Raw genomic sequence first — 17,047 nt, 5'->3', positions numbered from 1 at the left:
GGGACCGGTTTCATGGAAGACAATTTTTCCATGGAAGGGGGTGGGCAGGGGATGGTTCAGGCAGTAATTCGAGTGATGGGGAGGGGCAGACGAAGCTTCGCTCCCTCACCGGCCGCTCACCTCCTGCTGTGCGGCCCGGTTCCTAACAGGCCGCGGACCAGCCGAGGCCTGGGGGTTGGGGACCCTTGGTATATGACACATAGATGAACAACTTTGCATGTAAATCTCTAAGTGCATCTCTTAAGATAAATCTCTGGGAAAGGATTCTTTGGGCTAGGTTACAGATGTTTTTAATGCTCTTGATAGGTATTGCGAAATTGTTTTGCAGACAGGTGGTACCAATTTATATTAGCATTATAAATTGGTGTCTCAAGGTATCTGAAAATAAAATTATATTCAGATGGTACTGCCTTCCTTAGAATTATGAGTCATCTGAAACCTTAGATATAATAAGACCATAGCAAGATGATAGACTACAAGACTAATAATATTAATAATTTTTTATTCACTCTGATCAATTGCAGTATATATTGGAAAGACCAAAATTTCATTCACAGTAGCAACTAAAATTAAATATTCAGTAATAAAATTAATGATGTGTAGATCCTTTATAAATATATCTAAAGAACCTGATCTGAGGCCTATATTAGGTTCCTGGTTGGTTATTTGAAATCAGTGCTCCTTAAAATAAACTTAATGCAATTTTAGTCAGACATCTTGCTGACTTTGTTATTTTAGGAAATTTGGCCAATTGATTCTAAAGTTTATTTAGGAGAGTAAATATTTGAGAAAAGTAAGAGACGCAACTTATTTTATAAAAAGAAGGAGAAGTGGGGGAAGAGAAGAATGACATGTCTTACCACATAATAAAGCATACTGTGAAGAAAACAGTGATTGGATATGGAAACATGGGGAAAAGCCTAGACAGTGGAGCAGCAAACAGACTAGAGATTCCAAGTATCTTCACTTTCCAGCTAACCTGTCTGATCCATAAATGTTTAGTTTACGGTGCCTGAAGTATGGTATTTGCACATAGGCTAATATTTTGAATTACTTTATGGTGGCTCTGCATGGTGGCCAGTGGTCCAGTGTTTACATTACCACTCTTGTTCAGCATGATTGTACAATTATTTGACGTGATACATACACTTCTAATTACGTACTGCCTCTTAGTTATACACATTTATTACTTCCAAATATTTATCAAGTGCCTGCTGTGTTCTAGGTATAAGGATACAGTGATGAACAAAACAAACAAGATATCTGCTCTCGTGTAGTTTACATTTTGATGGGCAAAAACTGATAATGAACAAGTAAAACACCAAAAAATAAGTTCTGTGCAAAAAAGTGCAATTGGATGATGTGGTATAGAGTGACAGTATGGTTTCTTTAGATGTTCAGAGAGACACTCAACTATGAAGCTAACATTTAAGCAAGGACTGAATGAACGGTCAGCCATTCAGTGATCATAGAGATGGCTTTTCCACATAGGGAAGAGGTGGTGCTAAGATATTAATGCTGCAGTGAGTTTGGCATGTTCAAAGAACAGAAAGGACTGCGGGGTGGGTTTGGTTAAGGTCAGCTAGGGCCCCTAGATCATAAAAGGCTTTCTGTAAGATGATCTGAAGAGTTTGGGTTTTATGTGGTGCACTCACTAGAAGCTTTCAGGTCATTTTAGGTAGGGAAGTGTTATTACCTGATAAATCTTTGAGATTTAAAAAAAATAATAATCTTTTGTATATGATTTATAATTTGGCACAATTAAAAACTTAAGTCAAAAAAAAAAAATAAAACTAAAAACTTACGTCAGTGGCATTCAGTTAAGGCTAAGCTTGATTTACTTACCAAAGAGAGATATGCTACAAAAGAACATCAGTAATAATCTGTGACTATTCAAAACTATCTCAGCAAAGTCTAGGAACTGGAGAGGTAGAAGGGCAGAGTAAAAGGAGGACTGAATGGGGTAGGAGGGAGAAGTAAAAGGGTTTTAAAGATCTCATCCCCTTAGGGATGACGCAGCAGAATATCTTGTTTGAGGAAATAGTTGGAATCTTGAGAACACGTTAATGAACAAAATATGCAGTTGGAATAAGCGTTGAGAGAGGGAAGGTAACTATTTGTTAAATTAACTAGGGGAGGAAAAACAAATGAAAGGTAATTGTGCAAATCAGTAAAAATAGGGGGAAAGAGTGAAAATAAACAAACAGAAATATAAGAAACAACTAATACAGTAAGATGAAAGGAAAACATGAAGTTTATCAGATGCAATAATGATTGTGATCAGGTCGAATATATTTAATAAGAGACAAACTGGTTGAATTAAACCCAGCTATATCATGTTGTTTACCAGAATCAGATATTTATAAAATAACAATTTGTAAGTAAAGGGGTCTCTTGACTCTTAGAGTCAAAAGAAATGCAAACAAAAGGAAAGCATGAGTAGAATTTTAGCAACAAATGAAATAGAATTAAGGATTAGAAGCACTAAATAGTATAACGGAGCACATTTTATAATGGAGACACTCGATGAGAGTGTAACAACGAGCTGTGTAAAAGCTCCCCTAAAATATCTAAAATGCAAGACGTTCTTGGTTAGAGTGCAACTTCGGGAGATTTTAATACATCTCTTCAAAAATTAGATTACAGTTTAAACATGAATTTGGAATAATGCATTTTCATGAAAAGTGAACACATTTAATTTATTTTATAGGAATTTACATCTTTTGAGATCAGTTCGAGCAATGGAACGATTTATAAAATGAGTTTCAAAACCAACTTAAAAAAAAAAAAAGCAGCACTCAGATCCTGGTTTCTAATACCACTCTAATAAAAGGAACATGGAGAAACGGCTGATTCTAGGGATGGGTTAGGGAAAACACAAAATGATCATAGAGTATCTTGTAGTATCAGAATCCAAACAGGTATTCAAAAAACAAAGGGGTACTTGCTTCAGCAGCACATATACTAAAATTGGAACAATACAGAGATTTTCATGGCCCTTGTATAAGGACGACATGCAGATTGGCAAAGCATTCCATATTTCTGTAAATTTTGTGTATGTTTTACCAGAATTTAAAAAAAAAGAATGAGATCACATGAAAGGAACACGGGAGCCAACTGAAAGAGCTCCCAGGGGCCAAAACTGAAACAATTGGATTATAATCTAAAGTATAAAATAAATATCCATGAGTCATACTGGTATAAATGATTGAATAAGTGATTTATTTATTGAACTATCCTGGAGTTTTTATAAGCTGCATAAAATGAATTGGGGAAAACTGACAGGTGTTTATACAGAAGAATTCCAAATATGTGTAGATAGTTTCCTCTTCAGGAAGTAGAGTTTAACTACCTCTGCCCCTTTTGTGGGCTGGACTGATTGGACTTGCTTCCAAATAGAATGTCGAAAGGGAAAATAACTTTGGAGTGGAGAAACCTGGCAAACACTACTTTAGCCAGATGATCAAGGGTAACCTCACTAGTGATGTAAATCATTGATGCCATGTAACCCCTGATATGATGTGATGAGATGGGCACTGTCCACCAAACCTACAACTTCAGTCTAATCATGAGAAAAACATCAGACAAACCCACATTGTGGGGCATTCTACAAAATAACTAACCAGTCTCTTCCAAAGTGTCAAGGTCATGAAAAACAGTGGGAAACAAAACAGTCTGGGAAACAAAAAAGAGACTAAGGAGACATGATGACTAAATGCAGTGGATCCTAGATTGGATTCTGGAACAAACAAAGGATATTAGTGGAATAGCTGGTGAAGTTCAAATAAAGCCTGGCATTTAGTTAATAGCAGTGTACAAATGTTGATTTCTTTTTTTGACATATGTATGAGGGTAATGAAGGTGTTAACGTTAAGAAAAACTGGGTAAGGGATATAAGAGAATTCTGAATTGTCTTTTCAAGTCTTCAGCAAATCTAAAATTATTGTAAAATAAAGTTTATTAAAAAAAGAAAAGACAGGTCTGAAGCCTGTCTAATCTTTAATAAGGATTCTGATGTTATTTAAAGAGTTCTGCACAGAAGGGAAAAAAAAGCTCTCCAGTTCATTTTATGCAGCTTGTAAAAACGCTGGGTCCATGAAGTGAGGTTTTCTCTAAAGCTTCTATACAGAACACAAACCCTCAGAAGCAAAAAAAATGCTCCCGCTTGGTAGAAGACAGAAGATAGGGACACTTCTCTGTTTCTGCTTGGTTTGAGGTAGGAAAGAAAATCCACCAGGAAATTAAATTCTAGCCTTAAGCATCATACTAGTTTGGAGTTTGAAATTTTAGTGTCTGTAGAGTGATGGAACTCTCAAATTAAGAAATTAACATGAAATTTCATTTTTGATTACCTAACAAAGTTTCTTTTAAAAACTAAGTTTTAAAGAACACAAGATTATAGCTAGAAAGTTCTTTTAATTCCCGTATTAAACAAATACTACTTTTATTCTGAAATTCTTGTATTCTTATATTATACTTAAGGTATGCTTTTATTTCTGTAATTTACTCATTATAATACATTTTTAAAAACAATCTGCTCTGTCTGTATAGGGAAAGATGTAGTAAATATTGGATACAGAATGGCCATAAGGTTTGGAAATGTTGGCAAATATACATAATTTTTAACATTACATTACAATACATGATAGGTCATGGATGTTACATGTGATATATTCAGTGCGTTGTTCGTTCCTCATCAGCAGTGCATGGTTCAGTGCACTGTGTCAAACAGCAAAGAGCAGTGTGAATTAGTGTAGCATTTTCAGAAATCCCTGCACATCTATGATATGTTGCCTCCAATGATTTTTGCCAGTTATTACTGAATAAACCTGTGTTTATAGCATACCCCAGAATAAGTAATGAAGCAGACCAAAATCCAAAATATGTATTTCAGATTTTGTGGCCACTCTGTCAAATTATTTTGCTTGTTGATAATCCTTAGTATTTAAGAATACCTACTGTTTCTGTTGTCCACTATTTAAAAAATATATAATGCATAGAGGTTTTGTAGTTTAATATAACTGTATCATCATATTTTGCTTCAGATTTATTGACTCGGTTGCATTTTATAGTTGGTATCTTTACTTTTCCAGTATAGAGTTATAAAAATTAGAGATTAAAAAATTGTTTTAAAGATAAGACTATGTTATATCGTTTTTAGTGTGAGCACGTGTAGTATATAAAAACATGCATTTTTTTAAAGCTTAATGTAGTTAGGAGCTGAAAACCTACCTTATTTTTAATAACACTAGTACCACTATCTCTAAGGCAAATTCTCATCTTCACAACTCGTATCCTCACGAATCTTAAAATTTTGACAGTGTGAAAATTACCCAGTTGTACCAAATGCTGCTCAGTAATAATATTTGAAATGGTGAAAACACCGTTACTCATCAATATTGGTGCAGTTTGCCAAGATTCAGATTCTGGTGTTGGTATTTAATAGTTGTGTGACCATGGGCAAGTTAATTAACCTCGTTTTGCCTCAGTTTCCTCATCTGTAAAGTGCTAACAATAGTATATACTTTATAAGGTTATTGTGAAGATTAAAGTAATTAATAGATACAAAGCACTTAGAACAGTACCTGGCACATGATGCTCACTATTTGCTAACTGCTGTCACAAATACACTACTATCACTACTCTTATTATTTTCTTCTTGTGTCATTTTCATATTTTGTTTTCAATTTAGGTGCTCTGACTTTTACAATATAAGAATATGAAATCCTTACAGGAAAATTCCTTTAGGATTTTTGTTTAATTAATTAAATTAATTATATTGCCCTGTGATAAGTATTGATCACTCGGGTGAATGCAAATAACATTACAAGTAACAGAATAACCTCCTTTAATTCCCCCGTTAAATAAAATGGAAATATTTTTAGAAGCTTTTGTTTAGGATAGGAAGGTAGCTATTGTAGCTCCCTGGTTTATTGCATTTTTTGCAAACCTCCTTCTTTAATGCTTTTACCCCAAAATTAGCTATAGGTTTTTTGCTTTTCTCCCAAACTATTGTATATTTGGACTCCTATAGTGTTTTAGGATCCTTATTTACTAAGGATTCCTGTTCAGAATTCTGAAAATTGGTTAGGTGTGAAGTCTGACAATATAATATATTTTTTAAAGTATAATTATACCCCCATAATGTAGTCATATTATAAGACTAAAATACTTATTTCATGATTTCTAGTTTTGTACATAACATTTTTTGTAGTGCTTTTGGAATTATCCTCAAGGACAAGATCTTATTTATTCACTCTTTATTCTTTATTCGTTGATCTTTAAACAACTAGAAGCATTTACAGCAAAATTGGGCAAGTTGAGTATTTATTATAAGCTAACTTTTTTTATTCCAAAAATGCATGTGACAATGAAATATTAGGAGTTTTTTTAAAGTATTTTTAACAGATTATGAAGGCAGTTCCAAAAGAAAAATTCTAAAGTTTTGTGTATTGGGGGAATAAATATATAACTTTCCAAAGTGACTACTTTGAAAGGACAAATACTTGTATTTATTTATTAAATATTTGTTTGAAAGACTGCCTGCTGTCAGCTTTCATAGATTGACAGTTCAAAGAAAATATAGTCACTGCCCTTAGGGATCTTATAGTGCATTAAGGTTTACTATATTTGGGTAATATAGTGTTACTATTTTATAGTACCACTTTTTATATGACAAACAAGCTATGATTTGCTTTTGATAAACATATTTTAAGTATTCCCTCTACTTTTTCATTTTAAAAATATTTTTTTCTTTTAGACTGAAACTATATAAATTTCCTTTTCTAGGAAAGAATACCCACCTCATGTCCAAAAATTTGAAAGTAATCCTGTAAGGTTAAGTCGGCCCCAAAGTGTTGGTAAGTGTGCAGTTTTTTTTGTTACACCTGTGAAGGGTTTTGAGTAGTTGTAAGGAAGGTAGAATAGGAATATGGTACCAGTTTTAGAATATTCCCAGGTATAATAGAAATATATAGACCCATTTTTTTATAATTGATTTGAGAATTTATTTATTTTAATTGTGACCTGAAATCATTGGGGAATGATTCAAGGAGTGCACATTCAGGTGATTATAGTTGGAAATCTTTTTGATTATATTAGCATTGTTGTTAAACTCAGGATCCAAATATTAACTCTAGGTGGGTTATAGCTTCAAAATTGTGTTTTGTTGCTCTTTGTTATAATCTTACATTATGTGATTTTCTTGATTAAAATGGTTTTGATCCTAAAATTTAGAATACATTAGGCACTGAATTAAAAAGAGTCCATACCTGATAAAACTGTGCTAATAGTAGATGTTGGAAAATTATTGTAAGTAGAAGTTTATATTTGCATTGAAATAATTTTTAATACAGTGATATATTAAGCAAAAATCAAATAAGAGATAGCATTTATGAAAAATGTTTCACCATCTAATTGATGTTCATTATCTAGAATACAGATTCTTAATCTGTGTGTCCATCTTGTTTGTCCCAGACCTTTTTGCTTGTTTATTTATTTATTTTTTGACTTTTTAAAAAAATTATAGTTGATTTACAATATTATATTAGTTTCAGATGTACAGCATTGTGATTCAGTATTTTTACAGGTTACTCTTTATTAAGTTATTACAAGATAATGGCTGTAATTCCCTGTGCTATGGAATATATCCTTGTTGCTTGTATATTTTATGAATAGTAGTTTGTATCTCTTAATTCCATAGGCCTTTGCTTATTTAAATAGCACTAGGGGCTCTTATTATCCAAAATCTAATGATTTTAAGCAGCTCCAGTGGGTAAGACTCCGTGCTGCCAGTGCAGGGGCCCGGGTTCGATCCCTGGTCGGGGAACTAGATCCCGCATTCATGCCACAACTAAAGAGTTCACATGCTGCAACTAAGAGTCCACGTGCCACAACTAAGAAGTCTGCATGCCACAACTAAAGATCCTGCATGCTGCAACTAAGACCCAGTGCAGCATAAATAGATAGATAGCAGCTAGGTTTTCCTGACTGCCAGCAGTTTGTTGTTTCTTTTTTTATTTTGAAGCACCTATATTTTTCTTCTAGTTTGGATGAAAATCTTTTATGCATATATTGAACATAACCTATTTTATAAAGAGAATATTCCAAACTTAGCTTCATCCTTTCTTAACAACTTTGCAGTTATGAATGTGAATTATTATACTTCGCAATGCATAGTTCTGTTCACTAAGTTTATTAAGTGTAGTAATAATGACTAGCCTCTTTAACATTCACACCTTAAACCTTTATTGAATTCTTAATCTGCCCTAGATGCTGAGTCAGATGCTTTACATTCATTATTTGTTTTTATTGTCGCTCCCTACCCAAGATCTCAATAAGCTAAATTCAACTTTACCTACATTTTGTACAGAGGAGGAAATTGAGGCTCAGAGGGATTACACAGCTTGCTCAAGGACACAGACTAGTATTGGAATCCAGGTCTAGTTAATGCTAAAGGCCATGCATTCTCTTAACCACTGTGCTTTACTGTTTTCTCCTTAGATCAGAAAGAAACTTACTCCTAATCCTTAGGGAAGAACTGCACAATAGGTACTATTATCATTCCCTTTACACAAATGCATTTCAGTAAGTTAAGTGATTTGGCCCATTATATGGTTTTTAGATACCAATCAGCCCCAGACTTTTTTGAAAAATTTTTTGTTTATTCAACAATATTCATTAAGTAGATAAGAATAACCTTTTTTTAAGAAAAACTTTTTATTTTGAAATCATTTTAGACTACTGGAAAGTTATTAAAATAGGACTCATTTACCCTTTACCCAGCTGCTCCTAATGTTAACATGTTACAATCATGGTGCATTTACAAAACTAAGAAATTGGCATTGGTATAACATTCTTAACTAAGCAACAGACCTTGGTCTCATTTCACCAGTTTTTCACTGGTAACTTTTTTCTGTTCTACGATCTAGTTTGGGATCTTACATTGCATTTGTTTGTCACATCTCCTAAGTTTCCTTGACAATTTTGAAGAGTAATGGACAGTTACTTCATAGAATGCCTTTCTGTTTGGAAGTTTGTATGATGTTATCTTATGATTAGATTGAGGCTATGCATTTTTGGCAAGACTTTCATGAAAGTGATGTTGTGTCTTTTTCTACACATTATATCAGGGGTTGTATGATGTTGATTTGTCTTACTGCTGGTGATGTTAAACATGATACCTTGGTTAGGTGGTTTCTGCTGGGTTTCTCCACTGTAAAATTATTTTTTTTCCCTTTGTACTTAATAAAGATCTTGGGAGAGATACTCTGACACTATGCAGATACCCTCTTTTTCCTCAAAATTGCACCCACTGATTTTGCATCTTTTAGTGGATCTTGCTGGCAACAATTATTATTTGGTGTTTATCTAATGGTAATTTTCTATTTTCTTTATTTCTTTTACATTTATTAATTAAAATTCTTTTGTAGGAAAGAGCTGTACCGTCTCCTTTACTTACCTATCCACTTCATGCCTGTGGACTCATAATAAAGTGTGTGTGTAAATACATACTTATATACATATATATATACACACATATACATATATATAACATATATGCATATATATATGTTATATATATGTGTGTGTATATATATGTGTGTGTATATATATGTATATCTATCTATCTATATATATATATATATATATAGGGTTGGCCAGAAAGTTTCTTTGGTTTTTAAGCAAAAATAAAAGACACATTTTTGATTTTCACCAAGAACTTTATTGAACAATGTATTCACCCTTTTGTTCCACTACCTTATGCCATTTTTCAGGCAACTTCATTATTCCATGTTCCCAAAACTTTTTATCTTTTCGAACAAAGAACTGTACCAGTTGCCTTTTACAGTCTTTCGGAGAATAGAAATTTTTTCCATTAAGAGAATTTTGTAAAGGCCGAAATAAATGTAAATACAAAGGTGCAATGTCTGATGAATACGGTGGATGAATCAGAACTTCCCAGCCAAGCTGTAACAGCTTTTGCCTGGTCATCAGAGGAACATGTGGTCTTGTGTTATCCTGATGGAAGATCATGCGTTTTCTGTTGACTAATTCCGGATGCTTGTCGTCGGGTGCTGCTTTCAGTTGGTCTAACTGGGAACAGTACTTGTTAGAATTAATTGTTTGGTTTTCCAGAAGGAGCCCATAATAGAGGACTCCCTTCCAATCCCGCCATATACAGAACATCACCTTCTTTGGACGAAGACCTGCCTTTGGTGTGGTTGGTGGTGCTTCATTTCACTTGCCCCACGATCTCTTCCTTTCCACATTAGTGTACAGTACCCACTTTTCATAGCCCGTCACGATTTGCTTTAAAAATGGAACGTTTTCGTTACATTTCAGAAGAGAATCATGTGGAGAAATACGCTCAAGGTTTCTTCCACTTAACTTCTGTGGATCCCAAACATCAAAGCAGTTAACATAACCAAGCTGGTGCCAATGGTTTCAACTCTTGATTTGGATATTTTGAGTACGTCGGCTATCTCTCGTGTGGTATAATGTTGATTGTTCTCGATTTGATTGCTATCAACTTCAGGTGGTCTACCCGACCGTGGAGCATCGTCCAGCAAGAAATCTCCAGCACGAAACTTCACAAACCAACCACCTTTGACACATTTGATCAATCACAGCACCTTCCCCATACATTGCACAAATCTTTCTTTTTCGTTTCATTTGCGTTTTTAACCTTTCTTGAAATAATAAAGCATAATGTGCCAAAAACGTTGCTTTTTTCTTCCATCTTCAATATTAAAATGGCCACACAAAAATTCACCAGTTTTGATAAGTTTTGTTTTAATTAAATGCACACTGATATGACAACTGTCACAACACAATCTAACAATATTGTTTCAAATGAATTTAAAGACAACTAAGCACTACTAGAGGCATCCTATGGAAAAAACAAACACACTTTTTGGCCAACCCAAAATATATATACACACACACACATATCATGTGGACAGGTAATATTTGTAAACTTCGGGAAAGGGATATTGGTATATTTAACTTGTAAACTATAGCGGCTTTTGTGTTAGGTAGGTACACATATACTTGTGTATAGTATGAATGACAGTGCTATAACAATACTGCATATATATTGTTGCATAAAGATTGCATTTTATTTTAGGATTTCATTTGGAGATAGTTTTGTTTTTTTTTTAAATAAATTTATTTATTTTTGGCTGTGTTGGGTCTTCGTTTCTGTGCGAGGGCTTTCTCTAGTTGTGGCGAGCGGGGGCCACTCTTCATCGCGGTGCGCAGGCCTCTCACTGTCGTGGCCTCTCTTGTTGCGGAGCACAGGCTCCAGACGCGCAGGCTCAGTAGCTGTGGCTCACGGGCCCAGTTGCTCCGCAGCATGTGCGATCTTCCCAGACCAGGGCTCGAACCCATGTCCCCTGCATTGGCAGGCAGATTCTCACCCACTGCACCACCAGGGAAGCCCGGAGATAGTTTTTAAAATGGTGAGATTTCAAACCCCAGGATCAGTAGTTACTGGCGTAGCACCTGGGATAATTTTCTCCTAAAAAGAAATCACTGTCTTTTTATAGTTCTTAACACTTAAAGTAACTTGCTTTATTGTTGTTTTTCTCCTTTATTTTGCATTTAAGAGGCACTTAATATGAATTATAGCCATTTATTAGCACTAAGCTAACAAGCATTGATAAGCAGTTCTCTAGGATTAAATTAAAGCTTGTAAACTATTAAGTATAATTTTTGGATAGATCAGATATCCTATTGCTTTTTTGTTTGGTGTTCTTTTTATATTTTTTCTAAGCATGTAAAATAACAACATACAACTATAAATTAAGATCTCTTATTTTTTTCTCTATTCTTTCTTTTCTTTCTTAAACTTCCTTTTTGTTTTCCAGTCTGTTCTTTGTATTCTTGTCAGAGAATTAATAGACGTTATATACTGTCTGTGAGTGAACATTTAATTATATTCTTAATGTAATTACATTATGATTTCAACCTAAATCACCTGACTTAGCACTATTTAACTCATGTGCAGAAGAAAAATATCCGCTCACTCTTAACCAGTCAGGGTATCTTCTCCTGGTACTTTAACATATAACTTGCTAGACTTCTATGCATATATACCCATTTTTTAAAAATGCGTTTATACTATGTTTACTGTTCTGTAACTTGCTTTTTACTTTGTTACGTTATTATCCAGTTTCTATATTCTCATTAAAAGATATTGGAATATCAGAAGAAAACCAGAATGAAAAACACAAAGGAAGTTTAAGAATCAAATAGATGAATTTATATATAGTGGACTTTACAAGTTAATATAGCCAAGACTCTGTGGTCATTTTTTTCATGAATGCGTAGTGACCCACTATATTTATGTACCATAATTTGGTTTTTAATGTTTTGATATTATATATATTATTAATAATTTAGCTCATATTATGTATTTTATCTATTACTTCCTTAGATCAAATCCCTAGAAATAAAATTATAAGGACAAAGTTTATGCACATTTTAAAGACTTTTGATATATTACTGCCAAAATGCTTTCTGTAAAGGGTGTCAGCTCCCAGCAAGCAGGATCTGAGTGGGCCTGTTTTCTCACATGCTCCTCAGCAACATTAGATATTACCATCCTTCAGGCTTTGCCAGGCTGATAGGGAAGTAGTATTTGTTTGTTTTTTTTTTAATTTCCTCCTTACTAACGAAGCATTTTATGTGTTCAGTGGCCATTTGGATTTCTTCTTTTATTCATGTCTGCCTATTGTCTCCTTTGCCTGTTTATCACATATTTAGCATAGACAAAGTGATTTTTAAGGAGGTTGTAATGAGAATGTGATATATGACTGCCATCTTTATATACTGAAAACCAGTCATAGTAACAGCTACATGATGAAGAAAACCAGCTGTTTTTCTAATTAGTCTTTCTCTTTTGACAGACGATAAAAATAACTTAAAAGCAAATAAATAACCGTAATAAAGATAGTTGTTTGTGTTCTAACTATCCTTGAGGTATATAATTTCCAGCAGATTAGTAATATCACAACTAAATTTTCAAACAAAAAAGTTAAGGGCTGTCCTTGCCCCACCCCACCTCTGACTTCTATTATGAAAATTTTCAAAGATACCAAAAAGTTGAAAGACTTTCACAGTGAATACACATATATCTACTACATAGATTCTACAGTTAACACTTTTCTATACTTAACTTTATCACATATCCGTGTATCTAATCATCCATTTATATATAAACTCATCTTATTTTTTTCCAATGCATTTTAGAGTAAGTTACAGACACCAGTACAGTTTACTCCTAAACACTTCAGCAGGCATATCATTATCTAGAGTTCAATATATGTTTTAGTTTTCTTTTTCTCTTTTGAAATAAAATTTACATACGATGAAATGCACAAGTCATAAGTGTACAGTTAAATACATTTTGACAAGTACACATACCTTACTAACCCAAAGCCCTGGGAAGACATAGTGCAAATGATATCATCACTGCAGAAAGTTCCCTTATGTTCCTTTCAGTTACTCCTCATCCCTGCCCCCTCAAAGGTAACTATTTTCATATAAGTGGAATAATACAATGTGTACTCTTTGTTGTAAGTCTTCTTTTCACTCTGGATAGTTTTTTTGAGATTCACCCATGTTGTTGCATGCATTAGTAATTTGTTACTTTAGTGTTCCATTGTATGGCTGTACCAGTTTGTTTATCATTCTCCTGATGATGGACACCTGAGTTGTTTCCAGGGTTTTTTTTTTTTTTTTTTTTTTTTTTTTTTTGCGGTACACGGACCTCTCACTGCTGTGGCGTCTACCGTTGCAGAGCACAGGCTCCAGACGCGCAGGCTCAGTGGCCATGCTCACGGGCCCAGCTGCTCCGCAGCATGTGGGATCTTCCCGGACCGGGGCACGAACCCGTGTCCCCTGCATCGGCAGGCGGACTGTCAACCATTGCGCCACCAGGGAAGCCCATCCAGGGTTTTTTTGTTTGTTTGTTTTAAGATTATGAGTAAAGCTACTATAAATGTTCTTTTTATGGAGGACATTTTTTTTTAAGTTTAGGTTTTAAAATTTATTCTAAAGATCCAACCTATTAATCACTTTTACTTGTCTCATAATATCTTCCATATTCTTACCTTTTCTGCATATCTGGAAATAGTGTGGTATATTAAAAAGACGTTGAGCTAGAAAATCCAGCAGGAAATATCCCAATCTTTTTTTTTTTTCATTGAAGTATGTAGTTGCTTTACAACTGTTGTGTTAGTGTCTGGTGTACAGCAAAGTGATTCAGTTATAAATATATATTATTTTTCATATTTTTTCCATTATAAGTTATTATAAGATATTGAATATAGTTCTCTGTGCCCTGCAATAGGGCCTTGTCTTGTTGTCTATCTGTTTTATATATAGTAGTTTGTATCTGCTAATCCCAAACTCCTAATTTATCCCTTCCCCACTTTCCTCTTTGGTAACCATAAATTTGTTTTCTATGTCTGTGAGTCTGTTTCTGTTTTTTGTTTTGTTTTTTTTAATAAGTGCATTTGTATCATTTTAGATTCTGCATATATAAGTGATATCATGTGATATTTCTTTTCTTTGTCTTAGTATGATAATCTCTAGGTCCATCCATGTTACTGCAAATGAGGTTATTTCATTCTTTTTTATGGGGAAGTAGTATTCCTGTGTGTGTGTGTGTGTGTGTGTGTGTGTATATACACACATATCAGTCTTCTTTATACATTCATCTGTTGATGGACATTTAGGTTGCTTCCATGTCTTGGCTATTGTAAATAGTGGTGCTGTGAACATTGGGGTGCATGTATCTTTTTGAATGAGAGTTTCCTCTGGATATATGCCCAGGAATGGGATTGCTGGGTCATATGGTAATTCTATTTTTAGTTTTTTAAGGAACCTCCATACTGTTCTCCATAGTGGCTGCACCAATTTATATTTCCACCAACAGTGAAGAAGGGCTCCCTTTTCTCCACACCCTCTCCAGCATTTATTGTTTGTGGACTTCTTGGTGATGGCCATTCTGACTGGTGTACAGTGATTCCTCATTGTAGTTTTGATTTGCATTTCTCTGATAATTTGTGATGTTGAGCATCTTTTCATGTGCCTATTGGCCATCTGTATATCTTCTTTGGAGAAATGTCTGTGTCTTCTGCCTGTTTTTTGATTGGATTGTTTGGGGTTTTTTTTTTGTTTTTGAGTCATATGCGCTGTTTGTATATTTTGGAAATTAAGCCCTTGTCAGTCTCATCATTTGAAAATATGTTCTCCCAGTCCATAGATTGTCTTTTCGTTTTGTTTATGGTTTCCTTTGCTGTGCAAAAGTGGGTAAGTTTGATTAGGTCCCATTTGTTTCTTTTCGCTTTTACTTCTATTGCCTTGGGAGACTGACCTAAGAAAACATTGGTACTATTTATGTCAGAGAATGCTTTGCCTGTGTTCTCTGCCAGGAGCTTTATGGTGTCTCGTGTTAATCTTGGTGTTTGTTTTGTGTGGTCTTGGGTAAACACTCAGTATTCACCTTCTCATCCCCAGAAGGGGGCATTCAATGAAAGCAGGAGTGTCACATAGGTTTCATCTCAAGTACCTCCCTGGAGTACTTTGTTGAGGGTTTGGCACAGTTTAGCAAAAATGACTTCCATGATCAGTTAGCTGCTAAAACTTCCATGAGCCTCTTGTTAGGCATTTGCCATTCCTGGACCAGTCAGGTTTTAAATCTTTTGCCATATTATGTTTCTGGCTATAATTTGAAGCTAGTTAATTTTCACATGAATTGTCATAATCTTCTCAAATGTTTTTCTCTTTCCATGGAAGATAGAATCCCAAAGGAATTTGTTAATCCTGACATTGACATTAACTTATTTATGCTTATTGTCTCTTTGTAGATCTACTCTAGTTTCCCATACACTGTCAGTCATTTGCCATACTTCCACATCACGTTGGTTTCAGAAGTTTCATCTTAAAATGTCTAATTAATGTAATTCTTTGCATTTTCTTTTTTTTTTTGATAAGGACCTCAGTAGAAATTTATTACTTCACATTCACATAGGAGAGAAGGCTTTTAAGTGTGGTCAGTGTGGTAAGAGTTTTTAGTCGGAGTTCAGTACTTAACGTTCATCAGAGAGTCCACACAGGAGAAAAACCATATAAGTGTGATGAGTGTGGTAAGGGCTTCAGTCAGAGTTCAGATCTTCGAATTCATCAGTTAGTCCACATGGGAGAAAAGTCCTATAAATGTGATGACTGTGGTAAGGGCTTTACCCAGCACTCAAATCTTCAAATCCATTAGAGGGTGCACACAGGAGAGAAGCCTTACAAATGTGACGACTGTGGGAAGGACTTTAGTCACAGCTCAGATCTTCGCGTTCATCAGAGGGTCCATACGGGGGGGAACCCTATACTTGTCATGAATGTGGGAAGGGCTTCAGCAAGAGTTCCAAACTTCTCACTCACCAAAGAGTACATACTGCAGAAAAACCCTATAAATGTAAACAGTGTGGGAAGGGCTTCAGTCGGCGTTCACATCTTCTCATTCATCAGAGAGTCCATACAGGAGAAAAATCTTTTGTTTCTCTTTGGTTATCCTCTCCTCTCTACAGATTGACCTCCTGTTTACTCACTCTGTGCATGCTTATAATATTCTTTGCATTTTCTGTCTCTTTCCTTTAGTTCCTTATAGATAATCTTGATTTAGGAGGTTAAGATTTTAAAATCGTTTTTCTCCGTTATCTTGGGTTTTTTTTTTTTCCGTTTTTGGTGCCAAAATTTATTTTCTTAAAAATCTAAAAACCTCTTAAAATCATTTTGTAATAACACAGTGATACAGAAGGGTTTCCATATTACAGATGTAACTTCAATGAAGAAGGGTATACTAGTATATATAAACTTGTAAAATAAGCTTTGGGGGAACATATAAACATTAGGTGTTCAGTATGAACATTTTATATTTTCAGGTGAGGTGCAGGTGCAGAAATCTGAGATTACTGATTGCTAGAACGTTATTTAATTGAGCCCACGAAATGATTACAGGGTTGGGATTTTTAGGCCATAAATT

At 34.5% G+C, this 17,047-nt stretch overlaps 1 protein-coding gene across 3 annotated transcripts in view; it reads left to right on the top strand.

Moving 5' to 3' along the window:
- The window catches only part of SENP6 (SUMO specific peptidase 6), a 109,796-nt gene that overhangs the window by 44,623 nt on the left and 48,126 nt on the right, over positions 1-17,047 (top strand). For all 3 annotated transcript variants that reach the window (XM_079716176.1, XM_079716177.1, XM_079716175.1), the window contains one exon: positions 6,790-6,860. In XM_079716176.1, coding sequence (XP_079572302.1) covers positions 6,790-6,860 — 71 coding nt within the window. The remainder of the gene's footprint in view (positions 1-6,789; positions 6,861-17,047) is intronic.

This window comes from Hyperoodon ampullatus (assembly GCF_949752795.1).
Source record: "Hyperoodon ampullatus genome assembly, chromosome: 12".
NCBI classification, from domain to species: domain Eukaryota; kingdom Metazoa; phylum Chordata; class Mammalia; order Artiodactyla; family Ziphiidae; genus Hyperoodon; species Hyperoodon ampullatus.
The sequence above is the reverse complement of the archived record's forward strand: the minus strand, read 5'-3'. Positions and strand labels throughout refer to the sequence as shown.